This window comes from Kryptolebias marmoratus, linkage group LG5, assembly GCF_001649575.2.
Source record: "Kryptolebias marmoratus isolate JLee-2015 linkage group LG5, ASM164957v2, whole genome shotgun sequence".
NCBI classification, from domain to species: Eukaryota; Metazoa; Chordata; class Actinopteri; order Cyprinodontiformes; family Rivulidae; genus Kryptolebias; species Kryptolebias marmoratus.
In genome coordinates, this window is record NC_051434.1 from 16676952 (window position 1) to 16695151 (window position 18200).

The 18200-nt window shown below is 43.0% G+C and overlaps 1 protein-coding gene across 2 annotated transcripts; it reads left to right on the plus strand.

Moving 5' to 3' along the window:
* The first annotated feature begins 7866 nt into the window (after window positions 1-7866).
* LOC108238700 (1-acylglycerol-3-phosphate O-acyltransferase ABHD5-like) lies at window positions 7867-12389 on the plus strand. Of its 2 annotated transcripts, none has more exons than XM_017420961.3 (7): window positions 7867-8008; window positions 8732-8814; window positions 8960-9368; window positions 9461-9612; window positions 11413-11524; window positions 11609-11789; window positions 12024-12389. In XM_017420961.3, the coding sequence occupies exons 1-7, from the start codon at window positions 7965-7967 to the stop codon at window positions 12141-12143; spliced, it is 1101 nt and encodes a 366-aa protein (XP_017276450.1). In that variant the 5' UTR covers window positions 7867-7964; the 3' UTR covers window positions 12144-12389. The 2 variants fall into 2 exon arrangements, with proteins under 2 accessions (XP_017276450.1, XP_017276451.1); XM_017420962.3 differs by having other exon boundaries at window positions 7872-8015.
* Window positions 12390-18200: the final 5811 nt, after the last annotated feature.

Here is an 18200-nt window from a genome sequence, read left to right on the forward strand (position 1 = left end):
TGCCCATGTCGCAGGCACTAATGCACCCCCATACCGTCAGAGAGGCTGGCTTTTTGAACTGATAATAGACAGGATGATCCCTCTCCTTTTTAATACAGAGGAGGTGGCATCCAAACAGAATTTGAGCTCAGAGATTTCTCCAGATTCTTAAAATGTGTAAATAATATTATGAGATGTGGATAATGGGATATCCAAAGACAACATTTTGAAATTGTTCCACTATTTTTAGAAGGGTTTTGTGCAGACTGGTGGACCTCTGCGCATTTTTACTTCTGAAAGATTTGCCTCTAAAAAGCTATTTGTATCCCCAGTCCTCTTATCTTGTTGCCAATTAACCTAAATAGTTGCAAAAAGCTCCTCCAGCTGCTTTCTATTCAGACCAGCGTTCTATTTCTTTTGCAGCGTTTTGTTTCTCCTGTCTGAACTTTTTTCAGATGTGTTGCTGCCATAAAAGTCAAAATTATCCTGTTCTTTTTGGAAAATGTTACAACTTCTAAGTTTAAACATTTGATATGTTTACTATGTTTCACTGTGAATAAAATATGGGTTTTTGAGATGTGCAAATCCTTTCGCTCCGTTTTTAATTTCCCTTTTACACAACGTCCCAACTCACAGATAAAACTGAGGCATACAGCCTTCTGAATCTGAGACAGTCCAGACAACATCCATGCCCAGAGGTAATAAGAGCCACTGCCTAAGATATGAAACAGGTACAGTGGAAATAAAAGGTTTACACACCCCTGTTAGGACGCCAGGATTATGCTGTGTAAAAATGAACTTTTCTTACCTTTAATATATCCTGTCAGGAGAAGGGTACCGAACTTTTCCTCAGCGTTGAGTAACTCAGCGGGTCCTCGGTCTTGTAATCCTGACGCTGTAGGTTGGAGCCCAGGTTACATCAGGAATCCGGCGACAAACAACTGCAGAATCATCGACGATGTGGCCGAAAAAGGGAAAAGGGTATCCCGTGGAAAGAATAGTGGAGAACTTACGGAGCAACAGAAACATTTTGGAGAACTGGACGTTCCTCCAAAGAGAGGCAGCCAAGACGCCTACAGCAACCCTGAAGGCGCTGCAGGACTTCAGACAGGTACTGGTTGTGTACATGTGACAATCTCCTGCATTCCTCATATGTCTCGAAGCCTTTTCTTACAAAACATGAGCATCCAGGCCCAGATATAGTAACAAAAGAAGTACATCGAGCACATGTTAGAAAATGTGCTGTGGTCTGATAAAACAACAGTTTCAAAAGGTCTAAAGCCCTATTCGCACGGGATAAGCACATTCTGGGGACTCCATGTAATAAATAAATTACTCCCCAACGTTTCCTTTTTATGTGGCGCATTCGCACGGGATAACTGAAGCCTGAGATTTTGCTGAAATTTACAGACATCTTCTGGATATGATGTCAACGCGCTGCGTACTGCGTAACATCCGCTGAGCGTTAACCAGCTTTGGCTCCAAACTGAAGAAAATAATTCTTACTGCACAGAGCAATGCATGATGGGAGCCTCCATTTGCATGTGATTTTGCTCCTTCTCTTCAGCCTTGTCTTTTTTATGGTGACCGTCACGGGTCCATAGTGTTTTTCCTGGCCCAGGACACAAAAGGTTATCTAAGCACTCCGATGCAGCCTCCATCGCCAAAAGCGAATAAAAATGCGCCCAGGAAACAAAAACCACCTAATTACGTATCGGATCCTGCCCATTTCTGTCCAAATCCCAGAGATGCCTATTTACATTGCTTTAGTATTATCACAGGACCTCGGAGTTCAGCAGAATATAGCAGATAATTTGTGGGGAATTTTTTACGTTACAAATTACTGACATGGCCGATTTGCATGGAGTTAACAACACAGACACAGAATCTCTGTAATTATTACAAACAGCACGTGGTCCCTAGGTAAAACTAATCCTTTAGAGTATATAAGAGCAGCATACCCACAGTGAAACATGATGGTGGCAGCATCATGCTGTGGGGTTACTTTCCTTCAGCTGGAGTGGAGGTTACAGTCAAGGTGGATGGAATAATGAAATGTTCCAAATACCACTTTCTTTTGGCCTAACACCTTCAGCCTCCTGCTAGAAAGCTGATGAATTTCATTTTTCAAACTGGCAACGGCCCCGAGCATACATCCAAATCAACAAAAGAATGGCTTCGCCAGAAGAAAATTAATGTTTTGGAACAGCCCGGCCACAGTCTGGACCTAAATTTGATAGATTTGCGGGCGACCAGAGGAGGGCCGAGCAGAAGAGACGACCTGCAGTCTGATTTGGAGCACTTTTAGAACGAAGTGCGGGCAAAGAGTCGACTCAAGGTGTGGCCTGCCGGCAAACTGCACGCTGTAATTAGATCAAAAAACATGCTTCAAACTACATATACATTCACCCTGACACATTGGTTCTTCGGCTGAATCGCACAGGATATATAGGTCACATTAAAAGGTGTGGAAAACTGTGTGAAAGGACTGATCGTCATCTCGCCTTTTACAGCACAAAAGCATTTTAACAGAGCTGTGCAAATGTTTTATATCCAAACTAAATTATTATATTTATATAAGTAAACGCAACCTCTGTCAACATGACAACTGTACAGCCACAGAAGACAACTTGGAGGTAAATACAGGACATGGTTGCCTCCACCAAGGAGGGTATGTGTTCGGTAGCATCTGTCTGTCTGTCTGCGGACAAGATTACTCAGAAAGTTCTGAACAGATTTTCATGAAATATTCAGGAAACATCAAACATGGAACATGGAACAAGCGATTAGATTATGGTGGTGATACGGTCAAAGTTCAAGGTCAAAGGTCAAAGTCACAGATCAGCCTGTTCTCTAACTCTGCAGCTGTGTAACAGGTAGGTTAACCTACACAGCTGGACACCTCATGGGTCAAAGGGTGATCACTGTTGATTTCAAAGTGATAGGGTCAAAGGTCAAGGCCGCAGATGACCTTGTGCTCTAACTATGTAACCATGTAATAGAGGAAAATTAAAATTAAAGTCAAGGGTGATCACCATTGATTTCAGGGTCATGGGGGGGGGGGGTCAAAGGTCAACATCACAGTCAACCTAGCACTCTGACTCTTCAACAGAGTAATGTAGGAATGTCAAACTGCCCAACTGGACACCTTATGGATCAAAGACGATGCCTGTTTGTTTCAACGTTCATGGGGTCAAAGGTCAAGGTCACAGGTAAACCCCTTTGTTAAAACCTTCTCTCTGCTCCTACATGTGACCCTTTTGTTTCCTCCACCAAGGAGGTTCTGTCTCCGGTTGTGTTGGTTTGTTTGTCTGTCTGTCAGCAAAGATCAGGTAAAAACTAAAGAACAGATTTGATGAAATATTCAGGAAATGTTGGGGTTGAAACAAAAAATAATAGATTATGTTCTGGTGCTGATTCAGATTATGATCCGGATCAAACTATTTTTTAATCACGCTGTGGCCTCGGTGGAGATTTGAGCTCTCCAAGCGCTTCTAGTGTTTTACTTTTATGAAAAACTTTGTCTAAAACAGTAAACTGTATGTTCCTGAAATGCTAAGAAAAAAAAAAAAACACCTCCACACCTCAGACTTGTTCCTCTTAAGTTCACCCATATGACGGTGGAATTTCTTGCACTCCCAACATTTCATTTTAAAGCCTTAAAGTCTTAAAACCATCTAATCTGGCATCCCCCTGTGAATGAAAACAATCACTTCCAAGATGTTCTCAAATCTGTACTAAAAAAAAATAGGTTAATTATGATTCTCTGTGAAGTCCAATCCGGTCTGCTGCAAAGAACAGCTGAGGTCCAAATGTCTTGTCAAACGGCTATCTAAAAGGAGCAGTAGCTAAAAGTAGCATGAGAAGGCAAAAATAGAGCAAGCCTGAAGAAGCAGATTTCAAAGAGAATGTTTTTGAAGGATCTGATGAGATCTCAATGTAATTCTATGAGGAGTTCCTTTTTAATTTTGTTAAATATTTTGGAGAGTTTAAAGTTACAATGAAAAAATGGCCAATTCCTGACTGCATTATGATATATGAAAGGCTGAAATAGCTCAAAATATGCAGAACTAGGCTAAAAAATACGTATTGAAGAATAAAAACAGGTAAAGCCTGACCCTAACCCGACCTTTTGTAATGTTTATCACCTCTGAAGAACAGCTGAAATCTACTGAGCTCTACGGGGTGTATCCAACACGAGCTGACGCCTCACTCCAGGGCACAACAATCCAGGCATCTGATCATTTAAACTAAATTGTAATGGCTCAGCTTGTTTGCTGAAATGTCCTGCTGATTGTCTCAGGGCCGATAAGGCTGAGCAGATTATTTAAAGTTAATTTGCTGCCAGGGAACGAGGTACTGATTTTGATCCCTGTATGACATGCAGAACCTCCGGCTAGCACGATTAGCTGTTGGTTTGTGAGAAACAATAAGGAGGCAGATTTATGCCGTCTCCTCGCTAAAAGCTTCACCCGGTTATCGGCCTGCAGACAGCCAGAGTCTCACTCTGCCTCGATCTCGTCCGTGGGCTTGACCAAAGCCTCGTCGTCTGCTGAAAAATCTGAGCACTCAGCAGAGCGATCGGACAGCGAGGAGTGGAAGAAAAGGCAATGAAGCACTCAGGAAGCACTCAGTCGAGCCGTGGTCTGAGAGCCACTAGAGGTGGGTGGGTGGTGTGAGGGGAGAACTGGGTTTCACAAATGAAGCCAAAAAAAAAAAATAGGAAGAGAAGGGTGTCTGCATGTGGTTGGGGCACAGCTACGCCACCTTGTGGAACAAAGCTGGCGAGGGAAAAAAATAAAAAAATTTAAAAATGGAGAAATGGAGCAGGAGGGGTTTTCTGATCCGGTGTCAGAACAATGGCACACAGGAGTTCTCTGCCTTGTGTAATTAACCCCCATCAGCCATAACATTAAAACCGCCTGCTTGAATCTCTGAGGGTAGCCGATGATGCTGACGCCAAGGGGGTCAATCGAGCATTTACCAGGCTGCCCTCTCGTACATGCAGGTCCTGCAGTGCGTAGCACAAATCATCCTGTCACATATGAATTCCAGTGTCCGACGTTTTCCTATAAACGTGGCATTTTACTGAGAAGATCAACCTTATTCACTCCTCCGATCATGGATCTGTAGTGTAACTATATATGACTGTAAACTCAATCCAACCCCCAGAACATCCTGCTGGATGGATTATGTGTCATGCACTTCCTGAGGTCTCCAAAAAGACACAAATTACTCCTAAATGTCAAGTCAGCACACACTGACTGCAGAATTATTTCTTGAAGGATACTCCTGAGCTTCTCAAGGATAACACGTCTATAAATCTATAAGATAAACCCCCCCTTTTAAGACTTAATAAGATTCATGCAAAAGCAGAAGTTAAATACAGAGAGAGGTAAGATCGGAAAGGTGAATTTCCTATGGCATCTTAATCATACTGTATACTCAAGTGCTGGAGGATAGTGAATTAAATTAACTTTGCATTTAATCTCTGCCTTATCTTAAATTAAAACGGAGGAAAGATAAGAGAAGGCCTAAAAGGTTTAAGTGAGCTGTCAGTTATTATAGTCTACATACATTTCTTGGAGGAAAGCAAAAATCTTATTCCCTTAGTTTGCTTTTAAATCTCAAACATAAAAACACTTTTTTTCTGTCTCTAGATGTTATTTATTAAATCTCAAACATAAAAACACTTTTTTCTGTCTCTAGATGTTATTTAACTCTAACCACAAACGCTGTTTGTCTGCAAAAATGAAGTGTAAAAGATTTCCAACTGAGCTGGAAGCTGAAGGAAGCTAAGCACTCCCTAAAAGTAGAAAAATGCTCGCAGAAAGCTAACATAGCAAAATGCTAGCCAAACTTAGCAAGAAATCGGCAAAACATTAGCTAAAAGCAGTAAAATGCTAGCTAAAAAACAAAAGTAACAACATGCTATTTAAATATAGCAAAATATTAGCTAAAACTGATAGCTAAAAGTAGGGAAAAAAAAGCAAAACGGTAACCTAAAAAAAAAACTAAAAAGGTAAAAGTAGCAAAATGCTTGCTAAAAGCTAAAAGTCATGCTATCTAAAAGAAGCAAAGAAATAGTCAAACATAAGAGGATACCAGTTAAAAGTAGCAAGGAACTAAATAAAAAGGTAAAAGTAGCAAAACTCTACCTACAAGTAGCAGAACACTAAGTAAAAATGTAAAAGCAGCTAAATGCTCGCTAACAGAAGAAAAAACACTAGATAAATATTTAAAGTAGCAAAACATCTAAAAGCAGTAAAACATTAGCTATCTAAAACAACATGCTGTCTAAAAGTAGTCAAATAATAGTTAGATTCAGGAAAATGTTAGCTAAAAGTAGCAAAAGGTTAACAAAAAAAAGCAAAATACTGACTAAAGAGGTAAAAGTAGAAAAACACTAGCTGAAAACTATAAGTAGCAAAAAGTATGGAAACACTAACTAAAACAGGTAAAATCAGCAAAACACTAGCTGAGCAATAAAAGTACCAAAAAGAAAAATAATATGTAAAAGGTAAACCAGCAAGCTAGCTAAAAGTAGCAAAACATTAGCTAAACACTAGCTGAAAATTAATGAAATAATGCTAGCTAAAACAGCAAAACACTAGGTGAAAGCTAAGATAGCAAAATATTAGCTAAAAGGAGCTAATCGGTAACTAAAATTAGATAGCATATTGCTATTTTAGCATTTCGCTACATCTCAGTTGTATGGTGTAAATATGTGCATTTCTACATATTATTTCCCAGTTCAGCTCCCTCTTAACTCCTTCACTGGACATGAACACCACCTGCCTACAGATGACCTACATGTTTATCGGCCCTATCAGACCTTATCTACGAGCTTCCTCTCCTTACATCCTGTTGTTGTCACTTTGTTCGGTGATCGATGTGTTGCTCTGTAAGAACTGGAGTCTGCAGCAACACAGAAAAACATCTCAGCATCCCCCAACAGTCCCGGCAGTCATAAGCTTTACTGGTTCTCTGACCCGAATTACAAAAGCAGCAAAAAACACTGGCTAAAAGGAGCTAAATGTTAGCTAAAAGTAGCAGAAGGCTAGCTGAACTCTAAAGTTAGCAAAACATGAGTGGACCAAAAAAAACAGATGGAATATGCTGAAGATTTCAAAAAGAACGTTTTTCAAGATTTAAAGAGATCTCAATGCATTTTAATAGAGACTTTTGTTGTAAATGAAGTTAAATATTTTGAAAAGAGTATATAGCAAAATGCCATTTTAAGTCCTCTTTTCTATAAAAGCTTCTTTCAAATGAAGTTTCATGAGCCAACTGACAAAACTTGCTCATACTTGCCAAGATATAAGTAAATTTCTCCATACAGAAACCTATTTTTTTAAAATGTACATAAAAACAGTCTGCTCCTTCAGTCAGCTAGCTTGAAAAATGCTAACACGCGGATGCTAACATTGATTATTTTAACAAAATGTCTGCCATTTTCTTTTAATGTATTACCTCTCCGCTTGTAGAAACGTCTTCATTTTAAACATAATTACCTCTGTTGAACGAAGCTACCGAAAGTTAGATAAGTTCTGCTTCGTTGTATTTGTAAAAAAGTAAATTATTTTTCTGGACAATTAGCCCACACCACCGCAAGCCCGTTAAACACTGCTGCCTTCAGGTACAGTTGGACAACCATATATGCTAAGGTGTCATAGACGTCTCAGCTAGCTACATTTAGCCACATGCTTACGTAACATTGACACCCGAGATTTTGTTCAGTGTGCATTTTTAATTAAAAAAAAACCTATTAAACGCAAGTGCTTTAAAGAAGAACAACAAGTCTAACTTGAACAGAATAAAACACGTTGGTGCAGGGAAGCCAATGTCCCAAATCTCCACGTGAGGACACGGGTCTCAGGAGGTGAAGTTGTTTTACGGTGTGTACCTGAACGCACCGCAGAGACTTTTTTTGGCTGGTTTCTTTTCGCGAGCTCAAAACTCTTCAGACCATCAATCAGTTCATCATGCGGAGGATGGCGGAGGAGATTCAACCTCGCAATGAGCAGAGGTAAACTGTATGTATTTACTTTATATTCTGAGGTTTTATTTTTTTAACGTGAAGCTGTGGTTAGGTCGGGAAGTTGCTGCCCAACAGTGTTGTATTTTTGTTTTGAACTCGCTCCGCTGAGCTCCTTCAGGAGGGGCAGCTTTAAGCCGAACTCCTGTACAAATTAGGGTTAAAACTGTAAACTAAACATATACTCGGTTTCTTAAACATTTCCAACTTTCTTTGAACACAAGTTTGCATCTGGTAGTACCTTTCATTCAATTCGGCGTAGCATTTGTTCCCCTGTGTTGAACTCTACTCAAAGAAATTCACTTTATTTTGTATTTTTTTATAGTCATATCTGCTTGTTTTTGTGCTCCAGATGCATTATTTGTGAATATAAAGCAGCTGTTCACTGCATTAAATGAGTGCCGAATTGAGCAGTAGAGATTTCTGTAGGTATTTGAGTTAGTTTTACCCACTAAACATGCTAAAAAGCAAGTCAAAACTAAGTTTTGATTTTTTATTTTTTTATCACTGGACAGGAGTCCTGCATAAAACAGAACAAAGTTGCTGAGCTTCCTGGGTTTCACTGCATTGTTTGCCTGATGTTGTCAAGTTTCTTTCCTGGCCAAAGATACCAGCAGAGGCGATAACAAGTGACACATGATCAAAGTTCAATGTGTGGTTTTGTTTGTGCATGTTGGCCTGTCGTCCTGCTTGGGTTTGCTGTCTGAACTTCAGCTCCTGGATATCAAACTGGCTTCCCTCTTGGTGCCCCACTTCTCCGTCTCAGCTCAAAGATGCAGAGGAAAAAATGCTCAAGAGTAAGAAAAAACATTTTTTAGGAGCATAAATATTTAGGAGCTATAGTTAGTATTGGTGTTTAAATACAAGTGTTAAACTATCCCTTCTTCACTACCTTTCCTCCTTCTTTTGACGACTTTCTGTTCTTTTATCCCTTTGGTTCAGCTGTGAGGCGGCCCTACTCCAGGCAGCACATCCAGATATCAAACGACAACTACCTGTGGACCATAGCTTTCTCCACTCTACTGCACCCCTCCTCGCAGTTTCTCCCGCAGCCTCCTGCCCAGCCCAGGACTCCTCTGGTTCTGCTGCACGGCTTTGGAGGCGGGGTCGCCCTCTGGGCCCAGAATCTGGACACTCTGTCCAGCTGCGGGCCCGTCTACGCTCTGGACTTGCTGGGCTTCGGCCGGAGCAGCCGTCCGCTGTTCAGCACCGACCCCGAGGAGGCTGAGGAGCAGTTCGTGGAAGCCCTGGAGGAGTGGAGGGAGAAGGTGGGCCTGCAGGAGATGGTGCTGCTGGGGCACAACCTTGGAGGGTATCTGTCTGCGGCCTACACGCTCAAGTATCCGAACCGGTGCGTTGGGGCTGTGCGGGGACACAAACAGGCTCCGTGTGTTTTATTGTTCACATTTCGACGAGCGACTCTGAATGTATGTGTGTCTGCAGGGTGAAACATCTTCTGTTGGTGGAGCCGTGGGGATTCCCAGAGCGCCCAGATAACCCCAACCATGACTCCATCCCAGTGTGGATCAGAGCCATCGGAGCCGTCATGAGCCCCTTCAACCCTCTGGCTGGTCTCAGGCTGGCTGGGCCTTTGGGTCAGAACACACACGCCTCACACACCCGTGAAGCCGTTTGTAACAAGAGAAACTGCGTTTTCTGTAAAAATGTGCCGTGAACGCTCAGAGCTGAACGAGTTTGCTAAAATTTATTGAATTTTAGCTCATTTCTAGGTTGAAACTGGGTTGTTAAAGCAAAAAGAAGCAGAACACTAGCTAAAAGGCAAAAGAAGCTAATAGAAAAAGGCTAGCTAAACGAAAAGAAGCAACTAAGAGCTAAAAATGGCAAAAGGCCAGCTCAAAGCTAAACAAGGCAAAAGGCTAGCAATAAGCCTAAAGTAGAAGTAGGCTAGCTAAAAGCAGCTGAATGATGGCTAAAACTATACGTAACATAAGAAAACAAAACTAGAGTAAGGCTGCTGGAAGAGGGCAATAATTTGAAGGAATTAAAGAGATTTCTGTGGGGAAAGTAATTGTAAATGAAGTTAAATATTTTGAAAAGCGTAAAAGTTCCAAATACTAAAACATATCTCACCAATCTCCTGAACAAGCGGGACGTTTTGATAGATGAACTATAGCTCAAAGTTTGGAGTTGTAGTTGTAAGAAATGTTCAGGAAAAAAAAAAAATACAGCATAACAATAGTGGGAATGTTGAATCCAAGTGTTTTTATTGCGTACCTTTTTAAAGTTTTGATCAGTGTGTTTTTTATGTTTTTACTCACTTCATCAAAGTTAGAAAGGAGCTTTTTTTTTTTTTTTTTTTGCTGCTCGTCGGTCAGGGATGAGTTAAAAAAAAAAAAAAGTTCCTTTCCAAACAGTTCTGAGTTCGTCATTCTCCAGCGAGAGGGCTTACTCACGAGGGGCAAACATTTAGGGCAGATCCCGGTCTTCTCAGAAACGGAGGTCCCAGCGAGTTCAACTCAAACACAGACTGTGCAATGTTCGGACACGTTGCATAAAAACGCGTCTCAGATTCTGCCAGCCTCAGTCAGCAGGCTAAATGTTACAGGTGAGACGAGCTGAGTCGCCTTCGAACCGTGAGCCAAGTGAGGCTTGTTTGAAGGGGGGATAACAGGAGGAAGTCCCTTCTTTCTGTAAACAACGTGGCCTCGGTTTGTTCTTTGGACAAGCGACAAGGAAATGAAGATGTTTGTCCGTGAAGGGGACAGAGCCGTGTTCGGACAAATCCAAACACAGCGCGTCGGCACAAACTCCTCGTACCAGCTGTCAGCACGGAGGTGGAGGGCTGATGATTTGGGTGTGTTTGGCTAAAATGGATCAATAGCAGAACCATATTCCCGACAAATCTGCAACCGAATGGCTGGAAAAGAACACAGTTAAAGGTGCTTCAGTGATCCAGATAAAAGTCTACGCCTCTGTAAACTTGAAACGTCGCAGGACCTTTAAGGGAGTTTTTAAAATGTGGACTAAAGTGCTTTTAAAACTACGTGAAAGACTGATAATGTCATCCAGAAGGCAAATGCTTCAGGTTATTGCTGCTAAAATGCAACAACAAACCATAGTATCATGAATCTTTTAATTTTTACACACTGCCTCAGCATTTTAGCTGTTGAAAAAAAGCAAAATGCAGTAAGCTGTGTGTTATTTATAGAGGTTATATTATCTCATTTCAGGACTTGATAAGTACAGGATGATATTTTACTAAGTTCTGATGGATAAAACTTTAAAACTAAACAGTGTGTTTAATGTTAACTCTTACTGTTCAGACTGTGGAAATTCATATGTTTATGTGAAATATATTAAAAAAAAAAACCATGATTTGTGCGTGTTTTTTATATATTCTTTAAAGAAAGTTCCCTTTTTAATGATGTCTTCAGGTCCCATGCTGGTCCAGACCATCAGGTCCGATTTCAAGCAGAAGTACTCCTCCGTGTTCGACGACAACACCGTGTCCGACTACATCTACCACCTGAACGCCCAGACTCCCAGGTGAGGAATCGCGTCCGGCGCGGATCCGTTCGGTTCTTGGCCCGTCCTTCAGGGCCCCGCCGCAATGACTGTTCTCTGTGGCAGCGGCGAGACGGCCTTCAAGAACATGACCGTCCCCTACGGCTGGGCTAAGAGGCCGATGCTGGAGCGGATGGATCGGGTGCGGGCCGACGTTCCCATCTCCTTCATCTACGGGTCTCGATCCAGCATCGACAGCAACTCCGGATACGCGGTCAAGAAAATCCGACCGGATGTAGAAATTATTGTAAGTTTATTTATTTTTATCATGAGTTGATTAATTTTTGGGCTGATTCAAGATGGCTGCCACAGTCAGCAGACCTTAAAAATAACCCTCAAAAGTGGCTAATGGCTTTTATTTAAGGTGGTAAAACAAAAAAAATATGTTTTTCCCTTCTGTAGCGACTGAGGGCAGTTTTAAAGCTGCTTCTTTTTCTTTCCTCCTGAAAACATCAGTTCTTGAGTTGTTTGTTCTGGTCAGGTGATCAGAGGAGCAGGTCATTACGTGTTTGCCGACCAACCAGAGGACTTCAACCAGACGGTCCTCCGGATCCTCGCCTGGACCGAAGGGAAGAGCGGAGACGACGGACAGCGGCAGTGAGACGACGCGCAGGGATCGGCCGAGCTAAACGTATTCACACAACTCGAGAAAATAAGCCACTTCATGTTGCACTTTACTCCTTGGAGATACCCGTCACAGACTCGGGGGCACTTGACTCATCATTCCACACTCCCTGAGGCGGCTCATCTGGCTTTTTTTTTTTTTTTTAGGGAGGGTCCAAACTCAGATTCTGCCACAAGTTTCCCATTTGAATACATTTTGTAAATAAATGCTAGTTGCCAAAAAGTGTTTTTTATTTATTTTTTTTGTGCTGAATTTCCTTGAGCTTGGTTATTTCTTTGAAAGCTGTTGGGCAACTCTTCGGGGAATCTCCTGACCCGGTCCAGGAGGAGTGGACAGAACGTGATATGAGGGAGAAGTAAACGGGGCAAAGGGCCGCCGAGGCTCCCCGACGCGCCCTCTGACTGCCAGCGGCCAGCAGATGGCGCTGCAGCAGCGGTGTGCTGTGAAGAAGACTTGACAGCACCCCACCACCCCACCACCTTCCCGTGCATGGTGGAGTGGAGTGGAGTGACCCACTCAGGAAGCCTACACGGTGGTGCTGTCGGAGCGGCTCTGCTCTGGGCTCACCGTTTGGTCCCAGCTGCGGTGACAGAATCGAGTCAGGGGGATGAGCGTTGGGCTAAAAATAGACCTCCCGTTTGAAGCAGCCAAACCCTGATTGAAATAAACTCAAAATAGAAGTTTGTCTTTTGTCTTGCAAAACCTCTATTAGCACGTATACGTTTTGGTATTTTTACATTCTTTGTGCTAGGACGTACTTTCGTACACAAAGAAATGCCAGAATCGGGTGAAGGCTGATTCAGCTTCACACAATCGTTTTTGTTTTTTTCATACATTTTTTATAATTAACTTCTGCACACTTTGAGCTATTTTAGCCATTCATGTCTCAAAACGTTCAGCTCATTCAGGAGATGGGTGCTGTACTGTTGGTTTTTGTAGCTTTTGTAATTTTCAAACTATTTACTAATATTTTCCCCATGGAAATACAAGATCTATTCAGTTAAAATTGTTGTTTGAAATCTGCTTCAGCCTATTTGCTCTGTTTTTCCTCTTCTGATGCTACTCGGGTGGCGCGGTGGAGCAGTGGTTAGAGCTGTCGCCTCCCAGCAAGAAGGTCGCAGGATCCCAATGGTTCCCGGTGGTTAGTTTCCATGTTCTCCCTGTGCTCACGTGGGTTTACTCCGGGTACTCCGGTTTCCTCCCACATGTTCGGCTCATTGGTCTCTCTTAAACTGTCCCTAGGTGTGAGTGACGGCGTGAATGGTTGTCTCGCTTGTCTCTATGTGTCCCTGTGATGGACTAGAGACCTGTCCAGGGTGTCCCCCGCCTCTCGCACAGTGACTGCTGGAGACAGACACCAGCTCCCCGAGACCTGGAAAGGAGAAGCCGATGAAGAAAATGGATGGATGGATGATGCTACTCGTCCTGTCTTGTCTTGTCTAGCTTTTGGCTAATGTTTTGCTATGTTTTTAGCTTGCATTTCCCTACTTTAATGTAGCTAATGTACCTTTTAGCTAGCTTTGTGCTATTTTTAGCTTTTAGCACTTTGCTACGTTTAGAGTTTAACTAGTCTTTTGCTTATTTTAGCGTTTTGCTACTTTTAAATACAGTTCTTCTAATTTTTGCTACTTCTCACTACCATTTAGGTACATGTAGCTTTTAGCTAGTGTTCTGCTGCTTTAGGCTACCATTTTGGTAGTTTTAGCTTGCACTTCGCTTCATTTAGCTATTGGTCCTTTTTGCTAGCCTTGCGCTACTTTTAGCTAGTGTTCTGCTCATTTTAAAGCATTTTGCTCCTCTTAGGTAGCCTTTTGCTACTTTTTAGATTATTTGTAGCTAGCGCTTGGCTCCTTTTTAGCTAGTGTTCTGTTTCTTTTAGCGTTGACTAAATTACAGCAAACTCATTCGGCGCTTGTAACAGGAAGCAGGAGGTAAACACTGCACGGCTTCAAGTTTATCCAGCTAATTATCACCCAGGACGTCTAATCTCGGGGCTTTATCTGCGAAGACGAGCGTCGCATGAGAAAAACTAACACCTAAAGGTTCGTTTAACGGGACGTCGGCTGTAAACCAGCAGGAGTTGGGCTCATCTCCGACAAGCTTGGCCTTTTCCAGAGCAGCACCTCTGGCCCGTCTCCGTCGCTCCTGAGGCATCACCCCATCCTGCTCCGGCTGTCTCCTGGCAACAGGGTAGCCAGGGAGACCGAGTCTTTAGGACGGGCGACCTGCAGGAAGTGATTCTACGGTTCGACGCGATAATTAGGGGTTGTTTTTCCCCGAGGCGCTGGCTGGCTGCTCGTCAAGGCGTTGAGAACGTGCGCATAAAATGTACTCAGGCCTCCATCCTTTAAGAAGCACATATTTTTATATAATTTAATTTTATTTGAAGAGCCTGCAGGCTGCTTCTCCCGTCACCCACTCAGTCACGTGCTCGTGAAATCATTTTAATATGAAAACAAGTGAGCGACGTGACAGCAGCTTTCATACTGGGCTTGGATGGAAATGAAAGGCTGGTGTCCTGAAATAGCTGCACATGAAAGGAGCGAGCACAGGGGGAACAAAAATTAAAAAAATAAAACGCGCTGCCGGAAGAATCGTCTTCGAGTTGCCACGCGTAATCTCTGTCATTCTCAGCTGATCTTTGTCGCGAGTTGTTTCGGATCCTCGCGAGCGAAACCCTCAGCAGGCCCTCCACTTTGTGTGAATGGATATGGTGCCCGGTCCAGTCATTGTTCAGACATTCAGACATTAGCTGGATTGATATTTACGCAGAAACTAAATAAATGCAGTGAAAATAAACGTTACATCCGTTTTGAAGGGTTTCAACGTTCATCAACTTCCCTAAAGAGTCACGGCGCAGCTGCGGCCAGTGGCTCGTTAGGGTCACCACGGTAACCACGCCCCTGTCTCTCGCTCCCTGACAGCACTCGTAATCAGACAGGCAGACTAGAAACTGAGCCTCAAACAAACAGCGTGCAGAAACTAACCATAAACGGCAGACGCAGCTGGTTGCATACGTTGTTATCGCCCGCCGGCGAAGGCAAAGTGATAATGTGTTCGTTAGCTTGTCCTGTTAGCAAAATATCTCACGAATCACTGACTGGAATTTATTAAAGCTGAAAAGTAATTACAGGATGTTCCTCTCTAGCCAGTCTGAGTCAACATGGCCACCTCAGCTAACTGATCTTAGTCTACACAAAAATGGCTATAACTAGGCAAACTTTACAGATACTGAGCTGAAATCAGTTGTGATAGTAGCTGACAGTTATTCACAGCAAACGCTCCAAGCGCTAACAGATCACACGAGATATTGCAGTGTCCTGTGAGATTGTGACCAAACTTATGCAACTCCGGTATGATTCTTTAGGACATTTAACAAGTTAAAAAAGAGCCTTCCAATTTTGAAGGGTGGATTCTGAGCTCAGATTCAATCAAAGTCAATGAGAGTTTGGATGTGTTCACGCTGGATTCTGGGAGGGGGATTGTAGAGAAAACCATAGCCATGAGAAACACCCCGGGTGAAAGAAGACAAATATGCCTGCGTTTTGATATACAAATTGTATAATGTCCATTTTTCATGACTTATTTAAACTTCAAATTGTGTTTCTGCTGAGAGCTGCACTGTTGTCAAAAGTATTCGCTCGTCTCCCTTCACACTCATATGAACTTGAGTGACGTCCCATTCTTAATCCAGAGAGTTTAATATGACGTTAACCCACCGTTTGTAACTCTAACAGCTTCAACTCTTCTAGGAAGGCTTTCCATAGGTTTAGGAGGGTTTATGGGAAGTTTTATCATTCTTCCAGGAGTTCATTCATGAGGTCAGACACTGATGTTGGACAGAAGGCCTGGCTCTCAGTCTCTGCTCTAATTCATCCTAAAGATGTTCTATCAGGTTGAGGTCAGGACTCTGTGCAGACAAGTCAAGTTCTTCCTCACCAAACTCCCTCCTCCATGTCTTTATGGACCTTGCTTTGTGCCCTGGTTCTCAGTCATGTTGGAACAGGAAGGGGCCGTCCCCAAACTGTTCCCACAAAGTTGGGAGCATGAAATTGTCCAAAATGTTTTGGTTTGCTGAAGCATTAAGAGTTCTCTTACTGGAACTAAGAACTCCTGAAAAACAAGCCCACACCATGATCCTCCCTCCACCAGACTTTACACTTGGCTCCATGCAGTCAGACAAGAACTGTTCTCCTGGCAGCAGCCAAACTCAGACTTGTCCTTCAGAGGACACGTCTCCATAGCTCCAGTGGCGGCGAGCTTTACTCTACTGCATCTGATGCTTTGCTTGGATGCAGCCGCTCGGCCATGGAAACCCATTCCATGAAGCTCTCTGCTCTGTTCCTGACTTCATCCGAAGGCCACGTGAAGTCTGGAGGTCTGCAGCTGTTGACTCTGCAGAACGTTGGTGATCTCTGTGCTCTATGAGCCTCAGCATCCTCTGAGCCACTCTGTGGTTTTACATGTCCCACCACTTCATGGTCGGGTTCCTGTTGTTCCCGATCACTTCCACTTTGTTCTAATCCCACTATCAGCTGACTATGGAATATTTAGCAGTGAGGAACTTATTGCACAGGTAGCATCCTATCATGGTACCACGCTGGAATTCACTGAGCTCCTGAGAGCGACCCATTCTTTCACAAATGGTTGTAGAAGCAATCTGCATGCCTTAATCTTATACACCTGTGGCCATGGAAGGCGTTGGAACACCTGAATTCAATGATTAGGATGGTTGAGGGAATACTTCTGATAATATACTTGAGCTGCAGAGCTCTGAAGAGGGCCAGGATATTGCAGTTTCTTGCCTTTTTTTATTATTTAATTTTTGTAAGATGTAGGTCAAAGCAATACTTATCAGTAATTATCTTTCTACCTGCAGCTCTACCTTCCTGGAAAGTTAACTTTTTCTTTTTAATTACACAACAAATGTGAGCGCTGGAGCCTTCCTCCATCCCCATAACTCCCGAATCTGAAGATTTATGCAGTGACGCCACTTCACAGCACCTCACAGCTCACAAATTACAGCGAAAGCGTCAGACTCTAATGATTGCAGCATTTAGATTCTGACTGAGTGCATGAGGAAAAAAAGGCTGAACAACCCCACAGGCTGCCAGCTGGTTGGTTATTTTCACCGAACGCGGAGCAGGCAGAGTGGGGGGGGGAGGAGGAAAAAAAAAAAAAGAAAAGCTGTTGACGTGACGACTTCTCTTCATCTCACAGGAGGAATGAAAGGGATCCAGAGATTGCATTGAGACTCTGTATGTTCGGGATCAAGGGAGGCCGTCTCGGTGACATCAGGGGGAAGGATGCAGAAGTGAAATGAGTTTGTAATTTCTCCCTCTTTTCACTGAAACTAATGACCCCGCAGAGCTAAATCTGGCCTCTGAGCAACATCCTGCCACCGAGCTCATTTTCACACTTGGCTTATAATTTTGCAACATGCTTACTTGTCAGATGGCAAGTTTGCATGCTGATCAACTCTGACACGATATTACCACACATAAATATATATATATATATATATATATATATATATATATTGAAACATCAAAATGGTGCAAATTAATATCCTGCAGCAGATATTCTGTAACTAAATTTAGCACAAAAAGGGAAGAAATCTGAGTTTGGTTGATTATTTCTTTGTTGTAACAATGCTTCTTGGCAATAAATCTGTTTGTCTCCCTTTTAATGGTGCCACATTTGTCCGAAAAATGCATTTGTGCTTCGAGCAGCAGAGTTGAGGATGTGTTTTGCGCCCGTGGGGGAAAACTCGCCGAAGCTTCCCTGCCGAAAAGCGAACGGCTTGTTCTGCTGTTGGTGCCTTTTTTTTTTGTTATTGAACTGGACGATTGGAGTGTGAAGAAACGAGACGTGTTGGCGGTCGAGCGATTTGTTCGTGTGACAAACGCGGGCGGGCCTCGGTGGCACGCGGAAGAACCATACGCAGCAACGACGGCCTCGTCTCCACGTGCTGCCCGTCAGCTTGGCCGCACGCTGCTGTGGGATGGCGCCCCCCGTCAGTTGTGCCCAGGT

Coding starts and splice junctions, on each gene's coding strand:
- LOC108238700 (XM_017420961.3), top strand. CDS start 7,965: ATGCGGAGGATGGCGGAGGAGATTCAACCTCGCAATGAGCAGAG. Junction 8,815..8,959: donor AGAGGAAAAAATGCTCAAGA/GTAAGAAAAAAC, acceptor CCTTTGGTTCAG/CTGTGAGGCGGCCCTACTCC. Junction 9,369..9,460: donor ACGCTCAAGTATCCGAACCG/GTGCGTTGGGGC, acceptor GTGTGTCTGCAG/GGTGAAACATCTTCTGTTGG.